The 19620-nt window shown below is 39.4% G+C and overlaps 3 protein-coding genes across 8 annotated transcripts in view; 1 reads left to right on the top strand and 2 right to left on the bottom strand.

Moving 5' to 3' along the window:
• Nucleotides 1-1371, bottom strand: part of SMIM43 (small integral membrane protein 43) — a 54385-nt gene extending 53014 nt beyond the window's left edge. For 2 of the 3 annotated variants that reach the window (XM_067036600.1, XM_067036601.1), the window contains exon 1: nt 1241-1310. The gene's annotated coding sequence lies outside the window, so the exon portion shown is untranslated. Of the gene's footprint in view, nt 1-1240 lie in introns of all 3 variants that reach the window. The other variant, XM_067036602.1, reaches the window with a different exon arrangement.
• On the top strand, nt 1335-13684 carry EXOSC9 (exosome component 9). 4 transcript variants are annotated; one of them, XM_067036595.1, is made up of 13 exons: nt 1369-1542; nt 1877-1971; nt 2723-2842; nt 2959-3061; nt 3985-4122; nt 5770-5852; nt 7112-7244; nt 8665-8753; nt 9412-9558; nt 10501-10682; nt 12252-12330; nt 12544-12670; nt 13588-13684. In XM_067036595.1, exons 1-12 carry the CDS (start codon nt 1477-1479, stop codon nt 12626-12628), a joined length of 1320 nt encoding a protein of 439 aa, XP_066892696.1. In that variant the 5' UTR covers nt 1369-1476; the 3' UTR covers nt 12629-12670; nt 13588-13684. The 4 variants fall into 4 exon arrangements, with proteins under 4 accessions (XP_058923552.1, XP_066892696.1, XP_066892697.1 ...); XM_067036596.1 differs by having other exon boundaries at nt 12544-12651; XM_059067569.2 differs by lacking the exon at nt 13588-13684 and having other exon boundaries at nt 1335-1542; nt 12544-12688.
• On the bottom strand, nt 12328-18973 carry CCNA2 (cyclin A2). Its single transcript, XM_059067571.2, has 8 exons — nt 18488-18973; nt 17459-17702; nt 16106-16218; nt 15683-15906; nt 14846-15053; nt 14317-14430; nt 13750-13883; nt 12328-13390 (listed from the first exon to the last, which is right to left on the bottom strand). Exons 1-8 carry the CDS (start codon nt 18698-18700, stop codon nt 13342-13344), a joined length of 1299 nt encoding a protein of 432 aa, XP_058923554.1. The 5' UTR covers nt 18701-18973; the 3' UTR covers nt 12328-13341.
• Between the last annotated feature and the right edge of the window lie 647 nt (nt 18974-19620).

Below are 19620 nucleotides of genomic sequence, written 5' to 3' on the forward strand. Positions count from 1 at the left end.
AGTTACGTTGCCTATCCTCTGAAGCAAATGAAACAAAATAAAATGTGAACACTGAACTAGTGCCTGACTCCAAGCCAGGCATTGTTCTAAGCATTTTACAAGTACTAACTCATTTTTATCTCTCATAATAGATTTATCATTGCTATTTTGCAGATGAGTAAAGTGAAGCATATAAGCTACGTTGGCCAAGGTCACAGAACAAGTAAAGGGCAGAGTCAGAACTTGAGCCTGGGTAGTTTGAAGCTAGTTCCTGCTTTTAACTACAGAGGGTCCTGCACGTGTAACAGTTCCCCTTTCAATTTTTCAATGGCTTGAAAGCGATATGCATTCAGTAGAAAACATACTTCGAATTCTGAATTTTGATCTTTTCCCGGGTCTATGTATATGCAGTACGATACTCTCTTCTTCATGCAACCACAGTTCCCAGTTAGCCACGGGGTAAACAACCGGTACACTTACAACCATTCTGTACCCATACAACTATTCTGCTCTTCACTTTCAGTACAATATTCAGTAAATTACACATGATAGTCAACACCTTATAATAAAAATAGGCTTTGTGTTAGATGACTTTGCCCAACTGTTGGCTAATGTAAGTGTTCTGAGCAAGTTTAAGGTAGGTTGGGCTAAACCGTGATGTTCCCAGTTTAGGTGTAGTAATGTATTTTCCACTTACATGGCTTTATCTGGACATAACCCTACGGTAAGTGGAGGAAGATCTGTACTACTTGATTCTGCCTCTCCCAAAGAGCCCTGGCAGCACGAACACACTAAAGTTCCTCTACGCCTATAAAAACAAGCTTATCGCCTTAAAATAACTGGAGAGACTGTAAGAAATAAACAACAAATTTTGTTTCAGCCAGCGGTAGGTATAACACCATTACAAATTGCTAATACTATCAATTCTTGTCAACTTTTCAGGTCCTCCGAGGTTTCACCGTCAGCCCGTAAAAATATCCCAGCTCATCATCTCAACTTTCTTCTCTCCCCTCCGCTCCACTTACGCCGGCTCATTCCAGTGTTTCTCCAATGAATCTGCTGAAACTCTGCCTCTACAGCTTTTTAGTGGCCAAATCTCAACTTCCTCATCTGTAAAACAGCAATAATACCTGTCTAGCCTACTCCGCTAGAACTGAGGATAGAGTGAAGTGTGAGAGTGCTCAACTGATATTAATTTCTATCACTGGTGGTTATTTCGGGGTCCTTTTCTCCCCCACACTTTATAATAAAAGAAACAGACCTTTCCGTTCAGTATTTCGCCTCCTTTTGCTTCTCCAGCCAACTCCGGCTGGTCCAACTTTGCTTTGAGCATGCGCACTAGCGGCGGTCTCCCTGCCTTTGCTTTCCCAGCTTCAGCTGCCGCGCTTTGATGACGTCAATCTCCCGCGCCGAGGTACGAGCAGGGCGCGCGTGAAGAGGTGTAGGGTGTCTTCTCCCGACGCATTCCAGTACCTGTGCGTCCCCTGACCCGACAGTATGAAGGAGACGCCACTCTCAAACTGCGAGCGCCGCTTTCTACTCCGCGCCATCGAAGAGAAAAAGGTAAACGGGGAATTTGGCGCTGCGTGAGCGCTCGGGTAGCCCGGCGGCCCGCAGCCTTCTGGCCTGGGCGCACAGACCTAGCTCTCGCAGGCCCCGGGGGCCCCTGGGGGAGCGGCCGGTGGGTTTCCCCAAGGCCGCAATATTTATTTGGCTCCGGTGGGGTCTTTTCAAGGCTCAGGTCACCCCAACGACTGTCAGTGCTCGGGCACCTAGTTTCCACTCTCCTACGTGGAGTGGTTAGGATCACACTTACCTCCAAGTGCTTAGCCTAAGGACTGCCTAGCACAGAGTAATAACTATTTGTATTAGGAATAAAGGAATGTTGTGCTTACAGCGGCTGGATGGCAGACAAACCTATGATTATAGGAACATCAAGATCTCATTTGGAACAGATTATGGGTGCTGCATTGTGGAACTTGGAAAAACAAGGTAACGAAGTATTCAAATTAGGTATAAGCTCAGTAGGGAGAAATTTAAAAGAACTTGATTGACTCAGTTTACAAAGCAGTTAAGTCTGGACAGTACTTTGTTTAGCTGCCCCAAATAAGTATGTTTTCTTTAACGCAAGACTTTGGTTTTATAGGCACACTTCACATTTTTAATCATGAATATATTTTCTGTCACATGAGTATCACATAGTTCTTTCTGATCTCTGTGAATCATATATACATCCAGCAGGGATTGCACTGAATTTGTTCCTTGCGTTTGTTGTCATTAAGTAGGACCTATTTTCCTCCTTTTCCTGAGTGACATGAGAATTAGATTTTTAATATTCATTTGGAAGTTGTGAGGATATTGGTCAGATAATGTTGGTGAACCATGCCATAAGAAAACTCTTAGGACGTCTCAAGTTTGCGTGCCATCTTGTATCACTAAATATTTGTTTTAGAAAAGAGAAGAAATGGTCGTTGACTCTTAAAAAATCTGTGCAATAGTAAATATTGTAATAAGAGACTTTTCTTCCCTGTCATCTCTTTGTTTATGCCAATATGTGTTTTATTTCTGTATGTATTCTACTACTGTACTTTGTAGGTAACTTCAACCTTTAATGATATATCATACTGAACATGTTATTACTTACCATAGTGTAAGATTGAAACTTAATTTTTAAATTTCCTTTTTTTTTTAATTGGAAAGGAAATACACTGTTAATTAACAGATTTGTACTTTATCTTTGCAGAGTTCTTGGACAGGTTTCCTGTGAACTTGTTTCTCCAAAACTCAATAGGGCAACAGAAGGTATTCTTTTTTTTAACCTTGAACTCTCTCAGATGGCTGCCCCAGCTTTTGAACCTGGCAGGTATTTAAATCTTTTTCTTAAGCTGCTTTAGCCAGAGGAGAGCCTAACAGGGGTGAGCTGTTGTTTTACTGCCTGGTGTTATATTTCATGACATTAGCCCATTCCTGTTTTCATAGGCAGTCAGATCTCTTGGTGAAGTTGAATCGCCTCTTGGAAAGATGTCTAAGAAATTCGAAGTGTATAGACACTGAATCTCTCTGTGTTGTTGCTGGTGAAAAGGTGGGGAATATGCCCAGAATTCTTAATCTTGGGATGAGTATTGTTGATTCATGGATCCCTGTATCTATACTTTCATTCTCAGAGCTTCAATTAATTCAGTTTTATTCTAGTTCACTTCACTTCACATATTCCTGAGTGCTACCCGTAGAACTTTTTGTTATCTCTTTGGAGGGACAAAAAAATTGGTGAAGATAGCAACTTGGATTTGTATACAAATTTCTTATTCAAAGAACTTGTGGATTTTCACATATTTTCATTTATTTTCTTATGTTATTTAAGTGAGTTGATAGAAGCAGGTAATGTTTTCCTTTTTTATGGATGAAGAGCTAAAGAACTGATTAAATCCTTCATTTGGATAGGTTTATTGACTTACACAGGGCTGCATAGTGAGTCCTTGGTAGTCCGACATTGGAAATACTACTCTCAATATATTGTGCTATTTGATGATATTAGAACTTTATTCTTGATTAGGGTATTTTTAACCATCTTTTTGACTCCAGAGAAGTCACTTGGCCTTTCCACATTCTATACTTGAATATAATATTATTTGCATTACTTGTAAGGTTATCATAAATATTGTCAAGTAAAACCTAAGAGTTTGAGGTTTATAAGTTAGGAGACAAAATAAAAATACCATTAGGCTTGGAGTTGGGGGAATCTTAGTACTAAATGTAGAGTGGTTCTGTTTATTTACAGTATATATTTTACTGTTGTCAAATGACTCATAGAAAGGTAAATTATTGGTATTTCAGGTGTTGGTCTGGCTTGACATTTTTCTAAATGTATTTTTATTGATACGATAGAAGGAGCAACTGCATGTTTTAACAGTAAGAGAAAAATTTGCACGCAGTGTTACCTTTCCTTATAAAGAACCTCTGGTTGTGACTATTTAGGATTTATTTTTGTTTTGAATTCACATTCAGGTTTGGCAAATACGCGTGGACCTACATTTGTTAAATCATGATGGAAACATTATTGATGCTGCCAGCATTGCTGCAATCGTAGCCTTATGTCACTTCCGAAGGCCTGATGTCTCTGTCCAAGGAGATGAAGTAACACTGGTAAGCTTCCATGATGTGAGCCAGGCTCCTTCTTATGAATGAATGAATATCCTTGCTGTGCAGACAGCTTGTTTCTAATGAAGTCTTGTTGTAAATGGCAATTAAGTATGTTCTAAAATTTGTTCACAAGGCAAACAATATGGTCACAGTTACCTTTGAAATCTCTTAAATGTCCTGTATTCAAGTTTTGTCAGTGAATGCATACCCTAGCCTGGTTCTTTTAGAATAGAACTAGATGACTTCTTTGGATTGAGCAGTAGATAAAGTGGTTGGTTTATGCTTAGGGGGCATGTGTGAAAAATCATAATTCTCAGTATTTTCACAGTGAGATGCTTGTTCTTACTGTGTGGCAAAAACCCATCAGAAACACCTGGAAAGACTGTTAAAACATGTGGCTAGTCTCCATCCTCAGAGTAGAATGGGGATAGGATGTATGAGTTTGTACTTCTGACAGAGTTCCCAGGTGATACTGATGGTGCTGGTATAAGGACCACATTTTGAAAGCTATGGACCTATACTGTTTACATTGTCCTTTCTTTTGTGCAGAGTATGTCAATTTCAATTTATATAAATTACATGCTAGAATAATGAAAGTGCACTGTGGTGATGATTCGATTCCTGAAGTTATAAAAGGAAACATCAGATGCCCAAATTCTCTAAGATGTCATTCCTGATGCTGTTTTTAGGAATTAGACTGGAGCAGACTCTTGAAAGACTTAGAGGTGTAGACAAAGTTTTATTAACCATAGAGACATGTTCCTTTAGAGAAGGGAGGTGGTATATGGAAGTAAAAAAGAAAATATAGAGTGATGAGTAGACAAAAAAGACATTGATTAAAAAATACTGTAGAGATACTGCTGGTGGTGAAGTGTTACAGCCATGTTGGAAGAGTTTGGCAGTTTCTTAAAAAGTTAAGTGTAAACTTATACAGCCTAGCAATTCTATATCTAAGAATGTACTCAAGGAGAATGAAAGTATATATTCACTCAAAGACTTTTATGTGAATGTTCATAGCAGCATTATTCATTACAGCCAAAAGCTGAAAATTAGCCAAATGTTCATCAACTAGTGAATGGAAAAACAAAGTGTGATGTATCCACACGGTGGAATACTGTTCAGCAGTAAAAAGGACCAAACTGCTGGTGTGATGTATACTTCAAGGTGGAGGAAACATGCTGAGTTGAAAGGAGGCAGACGCAAAAGACTGAAAATTGTTTGACTCCACTTACATGGAATGTCCGGAAAAGACAGATTTATAAAGTATTGATAGACCAGTGGTTGCTTTGGGTTGGAAGTGGGAGTGATAATCAGCTGCGAACATGCTTAAGAAAATTTGGGGGAGTAATGAGAATGTTTTAAAAACTGAATTGTGGTGATAGTTACTTCACTATATATTTACTAAAAAGTGAATTATTTACTAACAGTTAGTGGATTTTATGTTATGTAAATTATACCTCAATAAAGCTTTTTGACAAATAAAGTTTTAAGGAAGATGAATGGCAAAGTCAAACAGGTAGTTGCAAAAGAAGTTATTTAGGTACTCACTGAAGATTAAAGGGATTTCGTTTTTTATTTTAATATTTGATGTACAAGATGATTGTTCATAAGTTAGTGACTGTAATTATTGAAACTTTTATTTTCAAACAGTATACACTTGAAGAACGTGATCCTGTACCATTGAGCATCCACCACATGCCCATTTGTGTCAGTTTTGCCTTCTTCCAGCAAGGGTAAGTCTCATCCTTGTCATGGGCTGAAATTATAAACGCAGCTAGGAACTTTTTTGTTCCATTCAAGTGTGCCATAGGCAAACAAAAGAACAACCCCCTTTTTTTAATATCAGAGCACCTTATAGTTCTTTTCTTTCTTTCTTAAGAGCATTACTTGACAAATGCTCAGAACTAAGAGCTTTCTCAGTAGCAGTGACAATTTCCCCTTTAATGAAGAGGCTTCACGTTTTCCTTTTTATGGCATACTCACACGTTTATGAGTTTACCACAGCATGGCAGTTTATCTCTCCTAGGGGTGTACAGATGTTAGGCTCTAATTTTGGAAAGTAGGCTGAGAATGACTGTGGATTAATGGAAGAGGACTTCGGAATATATTTGAGGAGCACATACTATATGGAATAGTTGTAGGAGAGGAGCAGGTTACAAGGTGGAATGGTTCACAAATGAGAAAGAGAATCTTGTTTTCCTTCAGCTCTCTCGCAGTTTCTGCACAACTTACTGCTAATTCCTCCTACAACAGAAAACCTGGCATCTTAGGTCCGTGTAAGGTGCCTTTAAATGAAAGCTTGAGCCTTAAATCTCTTTAGAAACAAAGAGAGGTATAAATATTTTAGCAATTTTACGACTAAGAACTAGAGAAAAGCTTTCATCTTTCAGTCACTGTAGTATAGAATTTTATTAGAGGAAAATAGACCAGCACTGTCCTGTAGAATTATGACATGAGCCATATATGTAATTTTAGTAGCCACATTAAAAGGGTAAAAAGAAACAGGTAAAATTAATTTTGATATTTTATTTTACTTGATATATCTAAAATATTTTAATATGTAATCAATATCTTAAAAATTATTCCTGAGTTATTTCGCATTCTTTTATTTCTACTGTCTTTGAAATCCAGTATTTTATACTAATAGTACAATAGTTTGGACTAGCCACATTTCCAGGGCTCAGTAACCCCATGTGATTAGAGGCTAACGTTGGACAGTGTGGAAATAGGCAGTATTTTTTTTGTAATGAGCCACTAGCAGAACCTGGAAGAATTTCAAAGTACAGGATATTAGGAAAACTTTAAAATTAACCACATTCATGTTATAATAATTCTGTTGTCTCTTTTCACATTAAAGTGACTCAAATTCATAGGCTCAGACCTACACTGTGTTGACCTTTTTATAATGCTATCTTTTAAAAATATCCATTAGCTTAAAATTGACAAGCACTCAGCATCAGATTTGTTCAGGTCCATTTAACATTCATTTCAGAACATATTTATTGGTGGATCCCAATGAACGAGAAGAACGTGTAATGGACGGCTTGCTGGTGATTGCCATGAATAAGCACCGAGAGATTTGTACCATCCAATCCAGCTGTGGGATAATGCTGCTGAAAGATCAAGTCAGTGCTTTGATTTGATTAATGTTCCATTAAAAATAGGTCTCTTCTTTTTAGAAGCTTTTTCTTGTTTTTTAACTAAAATCCAACAGATATTTTCAGTGATCGATTCTCGGATCTGTTAAAATCTGGTTTCAGTACTGTCTGTTGACTTGTGGCTACAAGGTACCCTCCTTCCTCCCTTGCTTCTCCTGTGGATGGCTCTCCAGAGTCTGCCCCTCTAGATAGGGGAATACTCTTTTCCTTCCAGTGAGGGAAGAGATTTATACCCTTTCCCCTTCCCCTTCCCTTTCCTTCCCCTTCCCCTTCCCTGCGTTGGGTCTTCGTTGCTGCGAGTGGGCTTTTCTCTAGTTTCAGTGAGCGAGGGGGCTACTCTTCGTTGCAGTGCGCGGGTTTCTCATTGCGGTGGCTTCTCTTGTTGTGGAGCACAGGCTCTAGGTGCGCGGGCTTCAGTAGTTGTGGCACGTGGGCTCTAGAGCACAGGCTCAGTAGTTGTGGTGCACGGGCTTAGTTCTTCCGCGGTATGTGGGATCTTCCCGGAACTGGGATCCAACCTGTGTCCCCTGCACTGGCAGGCGGATTCTTAACCACCACACCACCAGGGAAGTCCCTATATCCCTATTTTTCTTTAAAGTGTCAAAAAGTAGAAATTATATTAAAAGATAGTTTCACTTTTGGAATTTGGGTACAGTGAGCAGAAGTTCTCAAATCCAGCTACATATAAGATTCACATTGGGACTTTGAGAAAATAGATTGCCACAGCACATAGTGCAGCTCGTTAGGAGCAGAGACTACTTAATTGGAATTCCAGCTCTTCCTTACACTAACTGACCTTTGGCAGATGGTTTCATATTTTTGTGCTTCAATCTCTTTATCTGTAAAAGAGTAAATAATCTTAATGTCAGTACCTTCTTGTTAGGAGAATATAATGATAGATACGGATATATTATACTGTATAGCATAAATTAAGTGTGCAGTAAATGTTAGTTTCTATTATCAGCATTGTCATTATTACCAGCATCATGACCACTGCCAGATCCCTATTTCCAGCGATTCTGGTCCATTAGGTCCCTGAGGCCTGGGAATCTTCGCTTTGTAAAAGCTTTCCGGGGGACACTGTGCAGCCGTGTCTTGAACAGAGCTGTGGATCACTCACAGAAAGGAAGTTAGTGTGTCTGTGGCCTCTTCAGTGGTATCTTCTGCATTGTCATAGAAAAGTTTTTGGGTCAGTTCTCTTAACATTTAAAAATAGCTCTCACATCTTGCCTTAATTTGTGTTTACACTGTAGTATTTGCATATTTCGGAAAAAAAAGTAAGGCTTAAATAGCAAAGGTAGAAAAACTAATCTCATGTTTTTAGTTTTGTTAGAGAAAGCTATTTGATTTGTTGTCTTTAAATAACAGAGTTCACTTTTATAAATAGGTTTTGAGATGTAGTAAAATAGCTGGTGTGAAGGTAGCAGAAATTACAGAGCTAATACAGAAAGCTTTGGAGAACGACCAGAAAGTTAGGTAAGTTTGATTTTTTTTTAGAACTGAATGTTCTTGTTATAGATTTTTCTGTTGAGGATTTTTCTTGCACAAGCATAACTATAGAGTTTTTACACTCAGTCTCTCCTTATCTGTTCATCTCAGTTGAATATACTAAATGTTTTTTGAAAGTTGATTGAACTATTTATTGTATTCTAGTTTACACATAATCTGTATTAAAAAGCCACATAATAGTTTTCGTTTAAAAAGTTAACATTTTCTTAGGAAAAAAAGAATCCAGTAGCTCATGTTAACAGAAAGAATACAAACTGGGGTTGATTCCCATCTCTTCTTTACTGTGACATTAAGCAACAGCTATATCTCAGCACGTCAGTGTCTTCTGTAATATGGGAGGTTAATGCCTACCTGGTGGGGCTGGTTTGAGGATTGGAGAATAATATGCTTTAAGTACATAGCACATGCTTGGCACACAGTTTAATAAATGGTTAATTATAGTAACTTTTTATTGTTTCACTTGATAGGCATAATAAATTGGTGGGGTTAAGGTAGTCAAATAGTTTCTCATCCAATATTTCTCATCTATCAAAAGGATAAAATAGTTAACTTTTTTTTCCCTTCCTGTCTTCTCTCCCATCTCTCATTCCCCCTTCCCTCCCAACTCCCCAAAAAACCCACACAGGAAAGAAGGTGGAAAGTTTGGCTTTGCAGAATCTATAGCAAATCAAAGGATCACAGCATTTAGAATGGAAAAGGCCCCTATTGATACCTCTGATGTAGAGGAGAAAGCAGAAGAAATCATCTCTGAAGCTGAACCTCCTTCAGAAGTGTATCTTTACTGGGTGTTTTTGGTAAAAACAAGAAGGTTCATAACACTTGGGGCATTATTAGGGCTCTGTGAAGTGTGTGCATACAGAAATTTGTTTTCTGAAACACTGTACTTTGTTAGAAAAAAAAACATTTAAAATAAGACAAGATAGTGATGAGTCATATTAAATTGATGATGTAACATCTACCTTCTCTACAGCTATCCTACCAAAACCAGAAAATTCTCTTACTTTAAGAACCAATTTACAGCATTTCATTTTCCTTTGGAAAATTGTTCTCTAATCTCACTGGCATGGTCAGACACTAAACATTATTACACATTGTTCTTTTTTTAAAAAAATAAATTTACTTATGTATTTATTTTTGGCTGCATTGGGTCTTCGTTGCTGCATGCGGGCTTTCTCTAGTTGTGGCGAGCAGGGGCTACTCTCCGTTGTGGTGCATGGGCTTCTCATTGCGGTGGCTTCTCTTGCTGCGGAGCACTCGGGCTTCAGTAGCTGTGGCTCGCGGGCTCTAGAGCGCAGGCTCAGCAGTTGTGGCGCATGGGCTTAGTTGCTCCGTGGCATGTGGGATCTTCCCGGACCAGGGCTCGAACCCATGTCCCCTTGCACTGGCCGGTGGAATCTTAACCACTGCGCCACCAGGGAAGTCCCTACATTGTTCTTGAAGTTCATCTGTTCACCAGATTTATTACTGTAACTAAAATGTTCAGAGCAAGTGTGTCTCTTGATATTTCTCACCCACTGTGTCCATAAAATCTTAACCTGAGTTATACACTATTTCTTCTTCAGCATCCATAGTATAGCTATTAGTAAAAATTTTTTCCTAATAATTTGAGGCACACTTCAGTCAGTCTTAAAGGAAGAAAACTTTCATTCTAATCATTTTCAGCACTGCATCAAATAGCAGTATTTTTGTTATTCAGTTTTCTTAACTTGCTAAGTGTTTCGAAACCTGTGCTGTGGACTCCTGGAACCGCCCAAATTGGAGAGGGAATAGAAAACTCCTGGGGTGATCTTGAAGACTCTGAGAAGGAAGCCGAAGATGAAGGTGGCAGTGATGAAGCTATTATTCTTGATAGTACAAAAATGGACACGGGAGAAGTCTCTAATATTGGGAGCCAAGGTATGTGATACTTTATGGCTATATGTAATATATATATATATATATATATATATAGATTTATCTCCCTATTTTAGGAATCTTATTTTTATATTAGCAGTTACTCTTTTAGAGGGGCTGAATATTTTGTAATTCAAATTTCAACTAAACTGTTGAGGCTAACTGCAAGAATATGCTTATCTTTGAGGAATAGTGGTATTCTTTGGTATGTGAAGGGAGTGGCATTCTTTTGAAGTCTTTTTTTTCTTTTTTTGTATCTTATCCGGGCCAGTTTTAAGGGGATGAGTTTCTTAAAATCTCATTCCTGTGTGCTATTTTTTCTTTGTATAGTTTCTAGACTCAAACATAAAAAGGCAATATAATGTATATTATAGTGCCATCCACAGAACTTTCTGCAGTGTTAGAGATGTTCGGTCTCTACACTGTCCAGCATAGTAGCCACTAGCCACATGTAGCTACTGAGCAGGGAAATGTGGCTTGTGTGAAGAACTGAATTCTAAATTTTAATAAATCAAACAAGGAAGGATCTAGGAAGTAGGTTGATGGAGAACTAAAGGATGCAGCTATTAAATCTGGCTGAGAAAATAGTGAAGGTGATACTGTTTCGGTGTGTAATGCACACACCAAAGGCATGCCTGCCTTCAAGGAAGATTATTGCCTGTGAATATTACTGAGAACCTGCTGGGGTTTTTTGTAAGGCCAAAAAAAAAAAAATATCCCCATTAATTGGGACCCTTATTCAGCTTCCCAAGTGGTTACTTCTATTTAGTATTATTCTTCCCGACCTTGTTCCATGTATTTACTATATATTTACACCAACATAAGCTGCTTAAACACAGGGACTATTTATTGATAGACGTTAACTTTTTTTTTTTAAACTCCATATGCCTTTATTTATTTGTGAAATTTTTCTAATAGGGAGAAAGTAATTGAAAACTATTTAAATATAAAGAATTAATGTAATAAGTTTCATGGGGAATATGGGCAAAAGAATAGAAACAGAAGTTTCTGTTCTTTTGCCCATTTTTTGTTTCTGTTCCTATTTGTATTGCATTCTCAAATACAAACGGCCAGAAACACACTGGCAAGGGTGTATAGGAAAATGGGTTAATATACTATTCTTGGGAGTGTAGATTGAAACGTTTCTGGAGGGATCTGGCAAAAATGTCTTTCGGAAGGTATATGTCTTTTGACCCAGTAATTCTGCTTCTAGGTGTTTTTCCTTCTAGTGTTGTTTATAATAGGGAGAAATTTAAAATCTAGATCTTCAAAATTAACAAATTCAAAGAGTAGCACAAGGAATTCAGTTGGCATATTGACTTGTTTCCAGATGGGTTCTATAATACGTTCTATGTGTGTGTGTGTACGCGCGCGCGCACACACACATACACACGTATGTAGAATTATCCCCCTCAATTCTATTAAAGAAGCACACACAAGGTTCTTCAGACCTCCAAGGAATAACCTCAGGGAAGGGAATAACCAAATAGTAGATCTGTAAGCCTCCACCCAAAATGCTGCTTGGGCTCTCTATCCGAAACTTATGTTCCTTTCTTAACATTTTCTTAAAAGATGCCCCTATAGTGCTCTCAGACAGTGAAGAAGAAGAAACGATCATTTTAGAGCCAGATAAGAATCGGAAGAAAATAAGGTAACAAATTTCTGGTTTATTTCAAATGTATACATATACTCAAGACTTTTTAGAAGCTTGCTCTCTGGGTTTCTTCAGCCTGAGATTTATAGAATTAGGTCTGTAAAGCTGCTTGGATGCCTTTCAAGGTTACAGTATTCTTCTGTCATAGTTGGCAAAAGTAAGCTCCTAGTACTAATACTGTTAAAACTTGTTAATTTACTTTGTTCACAGAACACAGACCATCAGTGCAACACAAGTAAAAGCACCAAGTAAAAAGCCAGTGAAAAAGAGAAAAAAGAAGAGAGCTGCTAATTAAAGTTCACATAGTTGTATATTTGTGTATGTAACTATTAAAAAGGTATTTATTCAGTGCTAACCACCTTGGGTGTTATTCACAAACCCGTTATAGAATCTAGTTCTTTCTACAGCTCTTTACATTATGCTTTAAAATAAACGTCTGGAGAACTCTGTAAAACAGGTTTTAAATAACTGTCACTTTGGTAGGTCAAAAGTGTAGTAAAAGTTGATGAATGAAAAAGCGTTTTCATGGTGTGTACAGAGATCTGAAAGAGTCTTCTTAGATTGCGCCCACGTTAGACAGCTGGCCCGGTTCCTTAGGGAGGTGAGTGTCATCACCTGTGTGTTGGAAGGAGACGCCTTCCCAGTCCCCATGCTTTAATAAACCAAATTAATTTTTCTGAGTGAAATCCTGAAGTCAAATTTTTACCTCAAATTAAATTTGACTTACAAACCAAATTTTCCACATCAATTTATTTCTTATTATCCTGACAGCTGGCATCATTAATACTTTAACAAAAACCACTTAATATTAGCCAAATATCTAAGATAGTTACATGTACAAAAGATATACAAATTAAAACCATTTAAAAAGTAATAGATACCATAATTTGTACTTGACCATAACTTCTGTATTCAGAAATGATTGTAAAATTAAAACCTAAGATAAAATCTGTACACCATATACTTTGAGTGATTTACATCCTAGAAAACAAAGGCAGTCTTTCACTGTTACACATTTAGTGTCTCTGGTGGGTTGAGGAGAGAAACACCGTGATACCTGTAGCAAGGGAAAAAAAAAATCCATTTTTAGTATACATTCATTGGGTGAAACAGATTATGGAATGAAACATATACTAGGAACTCACAAATGCTATTTCTGTCTACTTGAATTGATGGTTATAAAACCATAGTCTGGTCCCCAGCACTTACATGCATGCCCCCCCGTTCCTCTCCCCTCTTTTCCCTCAAATACAGGACAGAAGCTCAAAACACATGGCTGCTAAGAGAACAGTTGCTTAAGGAGGCTGCGCCTGATTTGTGAATCCCTTAAATAAAGTTAAAATGTCAAGGATCTCTGAATCGTACGATAGCCTGGAAAAGCAAGCTTCTTTGGTATCTACTGCTGTTAATTCTTACTTTGAGTTTTTGTACTTTTCTCTTATTGACTGTTGTGCATGCCGTGGAGCTCTGAGGTAGGTCTGGTGAAGGTCCATGAGACAAGGCTTTAGAGTTTCCAGCGTATATCCAGTCTTTTGTACTAATGATTCAGGCTGCAGGAGGGAGGATGGAACCACTGAGTTTTGTTTTTAGTAACAGACACTGAATACAAGTTAGTAGTTGGCATTAAGCTTGAGTTTCGTTAAACTTCAGTCCTAACACCTCCAACTAACATCTTCCAGTTTTCTCAAGCTCTTTTTGCTAACTTCGATCAATTTTTACTATTTTCCTTGCCAGCAGCAAGTCTTATGGCCTGAATTCTTTAAGCACACCTTTCAAATCCAAGTATTAATAGTAACCAAGCTTTCTACCTAACAGACGCTATTAAACAGGTAAGACAAAATACTTCAAACAGCGTAGGTGGTTGAATATGCCTTCCAGTTCAGTACCTCTAGAAAACTGTCGGTTGTATAGGACAGTTATTTAACCTACCCGGCACAAGCACGTACAGCACAAGGTGGATGTGTGAGGACGTGTCATACATACCCAGCTTTGTCCCGCGACAGTGTAGAGTGCTAAATGAAAGGCTGCTGCGGCGATAACTGATGGCAAATACTTGAGATATGGGTCAGCATCTATCAAACTTAACTCTCCCAAAAACTGGAATGAGAAAGTAAATACGATCATAAGAGCTCTGGAATTCAAAAATCAAATCCTTACCTTCTGACCAAATATTTTGCTATCTTTAAGACTGGCTCTGTAGCAACCATCGCCACATCTTTAAATATACGCACTATCGCATTTTGCTTCATTCTCATCCTGTATTTTTCCTCCTTTAACAGCTTTAAAAACAACTCCTCTGGCTACCATTTCCCAAGACTTCATCCTCATACCACTACTCCTAGTGCTTTCTCCATTTATGTTTCCTTTTGCCAGTGATAGGCTTTCTTTCACACTGCAGCACTAACCTGTCCCCAGAATACTAAATCCCTTGACCAAGGCTGTATAATGAAACCAGAGCTTGCAGCTAATTGTGACCTTAGAATCTTCATCCAGCAAAATGAAAAGAACTTACCATTGCTAAACTTTCAACTTTGCAGTTTGCAGACTGCTGGTGCAGAAAGTACTGGGTAAGAAACTGATTTATTGTTGGTGCAGCTAAGTCAAAGGCAAGGACTTTCAAAACTAGGTGCTCCATTCTCAGAACTTGTTTCTTGGTATAAGTGTCATCTGTAATGTATACAAACTCTGCTACTTCTGGGGGGTATATTTCTTCAAACTTTCTACAATGAAAGAAGTTTTAAGTAATCAGTCCTTTTATAAGAAGAGCAAGCTTGTTTATCCCAACTTGAAATCCCTTAAGCAGAATAAACGGAACAAATCCAAAACCATTTACCTGTTTCCACTGATACTTGACCATTTCTAGCCAAGACTAGGTAAATGCTAATTAAAAGCCCCAAATATTTCTCCCACTTCAGTCAAAGGAAATAAGTGAGAGACTGACTTCCCAAGATGGGAACAATGCCAGAGTTCACCAAGTAACTGAAAATGTAATTTCCTTAGAAAAATAATTTACATTTTAGTTTTCATGTCTTAATGGAGAAAAGGTAAGATTTTGCTTATATACCAGAAAGTACTTTTCAAGTGGAAGGAACCACTCTGTAACCTAGTCCTGGTGTATTAAAATGTCGCCAGTCGGTAGGTTCATTCAAGGTGCCCTGAAATCCAGATCTAGGAAAATTAATGTCCTAAATTTAAAAAGTTTCATCCACTCCACCATCCCTCAAGTAGTCGCTAACCCCCTGCCTTGTATAGTATGTTAAAATGTCACACTTTAAAAGATCACAATTTCTTCTCTACACAGAAAGATACTACTCATCACTTTTAACTCGACAAACTAAGTTGTACTTACGAGGCTAACAGCATGGCAGCAGTGCCCACAAGCTGAAGTTTTCCTCTCAACACAGACATCGATGAAAGAAACCTATCAATGTAGTTCACAGCCAAATGCAGGGTCTCATTCTGTAGTTTATATTCTTCTCCTACTTCAACTAACCAGTCCACGAGGATAGCCCTCATACTGTTAGTAATGTCTGGCTGTTTCTTCATGTAACCCACTTTAGGCTTACATTTAACCTGTTGAGAAGGTTGCTTAGTATAGTGTTAAAACTGCAGTTAGAGTATTTTACCATTAACAGATGCCTATATGCTAGAAACTTAAGTATAGCATTAGAGTAATTCACTGGCAGTTAAATAACTTAAAAACATTATCCTCTTAATTTCCTTTCACCACAGTGAGCAAATAGTGTAAAAAGTAGATTCAGAGAGCCTTTACCTCCATTTCCCTAAGGTATGTGTGAATGTCCTCATGGTAGTCTGGTACTTCATTAACACTCACTGGCTTTACATCTTCCAATACAATTGACATATCCATAGTATGTGGTGACTCTGGGAGAATTCAAAAGTACAGTGAAGTTCACTTTTCATTTTCGACTTCATTTAAGAGCTAAAAGTGACTGCCCTTGTAAGGAGTGCCAAACTACCGATGTGTTTATTTCATCCAACTGAAAAGAGCTTGTTAATGACAAAGTACATAGAAGATTTAACTCTGATTTTAGTACCTATGTCCACTTAGTTTTGGAATGATTTTAATTAACAAGAAAAAGTACTGACAAACCATTAATAGGAAAATGAGTTAGAGGAGCAGGTATTATGTTGAAGTATCATTCATCTCCCATGACAGGAGTGCACTGGTTTTGCTAGGACAAAGTTAAAATCCAAGTTGTGAGATACCTAGGGAGTTTGCAGACCCCTAAGTCTAACATATTCAAAGCACAATCCAGGCAATAACTAGAAGTAGGGCTAACAAGGGTGCTAAAGAGAAACTCAGATTTCTTATGGGCAGCTCAAACATATTAACACTAAAATCAATGGGTGATTCTTTTTTGGTAAATTTAAATTATCTTTGAAGGCAAAAAATATCCATTATTCTTCTTACTTCAAGGTTTGAGGTTAAAATTTGTTGCAGATTTTAAATAAAAATACACCAATTATTTTATTTCCATAGGACTTCTCTGCTACACCTCTCATCCATAGAACTAAAGCTGAGATTGAAATTTAGTGAGCTGTCCAGTGACTCAATAGCCTGATGGTAAAGAAGCAGCACAAACTGTAGTCAGAGTTGTCTACAGCAGCTACTCTGACTCACAGGAGGACAGTGTCCCCCTCTGGTATCAGACAATCACTCAGACTGATTTTACAGAAAGTTTTAAAGGTGGAAGAGATGTTGGCTATCTCAATATTTAAAGCTGCATTCTCAAATAGCACTCTATTTGAGAATGGTATGTACAAAGTGAGTCTTAAGAATACAACTGAAATATATTCTCCCAATCAAGCAAATATTTCCAGGGTCCGATTAAAATAAGTCTAATAATCTAATGAAATTGATGTGATTAGCAGTGTACCAGAAGGAGCACGGGATTAGGATCCTTTTGTAGGTCACTAGGTCTTGGATTAGCTACGAGGCCTGAGATAAGTCACACCCTTTTAAACTTGTTACATTAAACCTAACTCATAATGTAGTTAAGGATCAGGTAAGATAATGTTTTGAAAAGCAAAATTTCATTAATCCAGTCTATTCAGTAATGATGATTACATTGATTTGATACAAATTTTCTTTAAAACTTACCAAAACTACCATCCATTGGGTAATCAAGAGGTACCAGTGGTTTTCTTGGTCCTGGTAAAGTAACAGCTGAATTAAAAGCCAAGACATCTTCACTTTCTGGTTTTTTAGATTCAACTGGCCTCTTTTGAGTCTCTTCTTCTGCTTCATCCACATGTATGGTAAATGCAGGCTGTTGACTGTTTGTTTTCCAGGGAGGAACGGTGACATGCTCATCATTTATAGGAAGATCCTTAAGAGGTGCAACCTAAAAAATAAATAACTGGCTTTGAGGCTATTAAGTGGAATTTTGTTCTGCTTTCATCCCCCTATACTGCATTTACTTCCAATTACTCTATCAGGAAAATTAAACTTTAGGGGGGAAAACACAGACAAGGAAATTTGAGTAGTCGGAGAAAGAAGGGATGTTCCAATTTGTCACAGGCATTCCTGCAAGGGTTTTAGAGTCACGCTAAGTGGAATTAGGCAAAACTAATCAAGGCCACGAGATGAATGGGTGGAGTGGCAGGCCGAAAAATGCCAAATTTAGGAGAGATGGCAAAAAAGTGGTTTATCTCTTTCGCCCCAGGGTGGAGCAACAGAGCAAATTCGGTAAGATGGCGGAATTGACCAAAAGCAAAGTATTTTTTATACCCTTTTCTAAAGCAGAGGTAATGTCTTAACCATATGGGGAGGATGAAGTCCGAGCAGTGCCTGGGGCTTAAAAGCAGAGAGAAAGGCGTGGAGGCGGGCAAAGACCATACTGATGTTGTAGGGCTTGGTTTGACTTCGTTATCTACAGAAAAATACTCCCAATGGAGGAGAGCGGACAGGGAGCACAAACGCAGAGTGCTGGCAGGGAGAGTAATGGGAGAAACTAATGGGAGTAATGTGGCATCCTACACTCCAGAAAACCAGGGATCAAGGGACTCCAGATCCTGGCTTCCCGCGAAAAGGCCAGGGGATGCTTTCTCGCCACTCTCCTCTGCCGGCTAAACCCATGCAAAACTCCCGCTCGGCCCACCCTCCTGCAGATACGGCTCACTGCTTTACCCGTCGCGTCTTAGGCCTCTGCTGCGGCGCTGGTCCCCGCGAATTCCCGGCCTTCAGTACCGCCAGCCCAGCGCGGGTCCGGGACTGCTGGGTGGGCTCCGCCTTCTCGGGGTTGATGTTCTCCTGGTCCTCCTGGAGCGCCGTCTGCTGCAATGTTAACAGCGCCGAGCCTGCCTCGCGGGCCGCAGGCCCGGGCGCGGAGCTGCCCAACATCACTGCTGCCGGGGGCGCGGCGGGATCAGCCTGCGGCGCCAAGCAGCGTGCACTGCGTCCCGCCGACCAGCCTAGGTACACTCCAGCCGTACCCGCCCGCTGCAGCTCGGGCCAGCCTGCCCACCCGCTGGCCCGGTCGGGATCGTGTAGGACCGAGGAGGTTGCGAAAGGCGGAGGCAGGCACTGCCGGGCGTGGAGGGCCAAGGACGCCCCCGAAACGAAGCGAGCAGCCCGCCGGAGCGGCGGCTGTTCATGCAGTTCAAGTATCCCGCGACTATTGAAATGGACCAATGAAAAGAGCCGAGGCCCGTGACGTCACTCGCGGCGACGCGGTCGCAGGCGAGTGAAGGCGGCTGCGAAGGCAACCGAGCAGGGGCGGAGCGGGGCGAAAAGATGTCGAACGGCGGCAGGAGGAAGTACGCGCGCCCGGCAGAGAGGCGGGGCCTAAGTCTACTGTGACTTTAAACAGGGCCGCTAGGCGGTCCCTGTCTCGGGGCAAGGGCTGTCTCTAGGATAAACTGAATTAAACTTCAGCAATTAGTAGCAGGCCCGCCCCGGCCTTCTGCCCTAGGACCTCCACTTAGCTTGACTGACTAGTTTCTCAAGGTCTAAACTCTGATCCGGCCACATACTGGCCTGGTGGTCTTGTTCACGTTATTGTGTCTCCAATTCTCAATTTTCCTATCTGTTAATTGGGAATAATATCTACGGGTTACACAGTTGTCGTTAGTATTAAATAACGTGCATAAATCATTTAACACGCTGCTTATGTAACTGATACAATATTGGAAGACTATAATGTCATCTTAGCATTTAGGTGTTTCTTCAGTCTTATGCTTTTTATTTTTCCTAATGAAGATGCAATTAATTTAAAGTGCCACCTTGCACTACTGTTGATATATGTAACAAACAGTAATGTA

This window comes from Kogia breviceps, chromosome 6 (assembly GCF_026419965.1).
Source record: "Kogia breviceps isolate mKogBre1 chromosome 6, mKogBre1 haplotype 1, whole genome shotgun sequence".
NCBI classification, from domain to species: domain Eukaryota; kingdom Metazoa; phylum Chordata; class Mammalia; order Artiodactyla; family Physeteridae; genus Kogia; species Kogia breviceps.

Bases quoted from the DNA above. Each gene is read 5' to 3' on its own strand.
- CCNA2 (XM_059067571.2), bottom strand. From the start codon at position 18,700: ATGTTGGGCAGCTCCGCGCCCGGGCCTGCGGCCCGCGAGGCAGGCTCG. The intron at 15,054-15,682 runs GTAAGTACAACT...CTTTCATTGTAG, and splicing joins GCTGCCATGCTGTTAGCCTC to AAAGTTTGAAGAAATATACC. The intron at 13,884-14,316 runs GTATGTATGACA...TCCCTCCTGCAG, and splicing joins CTGTCGCGGGACAAAGCTGG to CCTGAATCATTAGTACAAAA.
- EXOSC9 (XM_059067569.2), top strand. From the start codon at position 1,477: ATGAAGGAGACGCCACTCTCAAACTGCGAGCGCCGCTTTCTACTCCGC. The intron at 1,543-1,876 runs GTAAACGGGGAA...TTGTGCTTACAG, and splicing joins GCGCCATCGAAGAGAAAAAG to CGGCTGGATGGCAGACAAAC. The intron at 7,245-8,664 runs GTCAGTGCTTTG...TTTTATAAATAG, and splicing joins TAATGCTGCTGAAAGATCAA to GTTTTGAGATGTAGTAAAAT.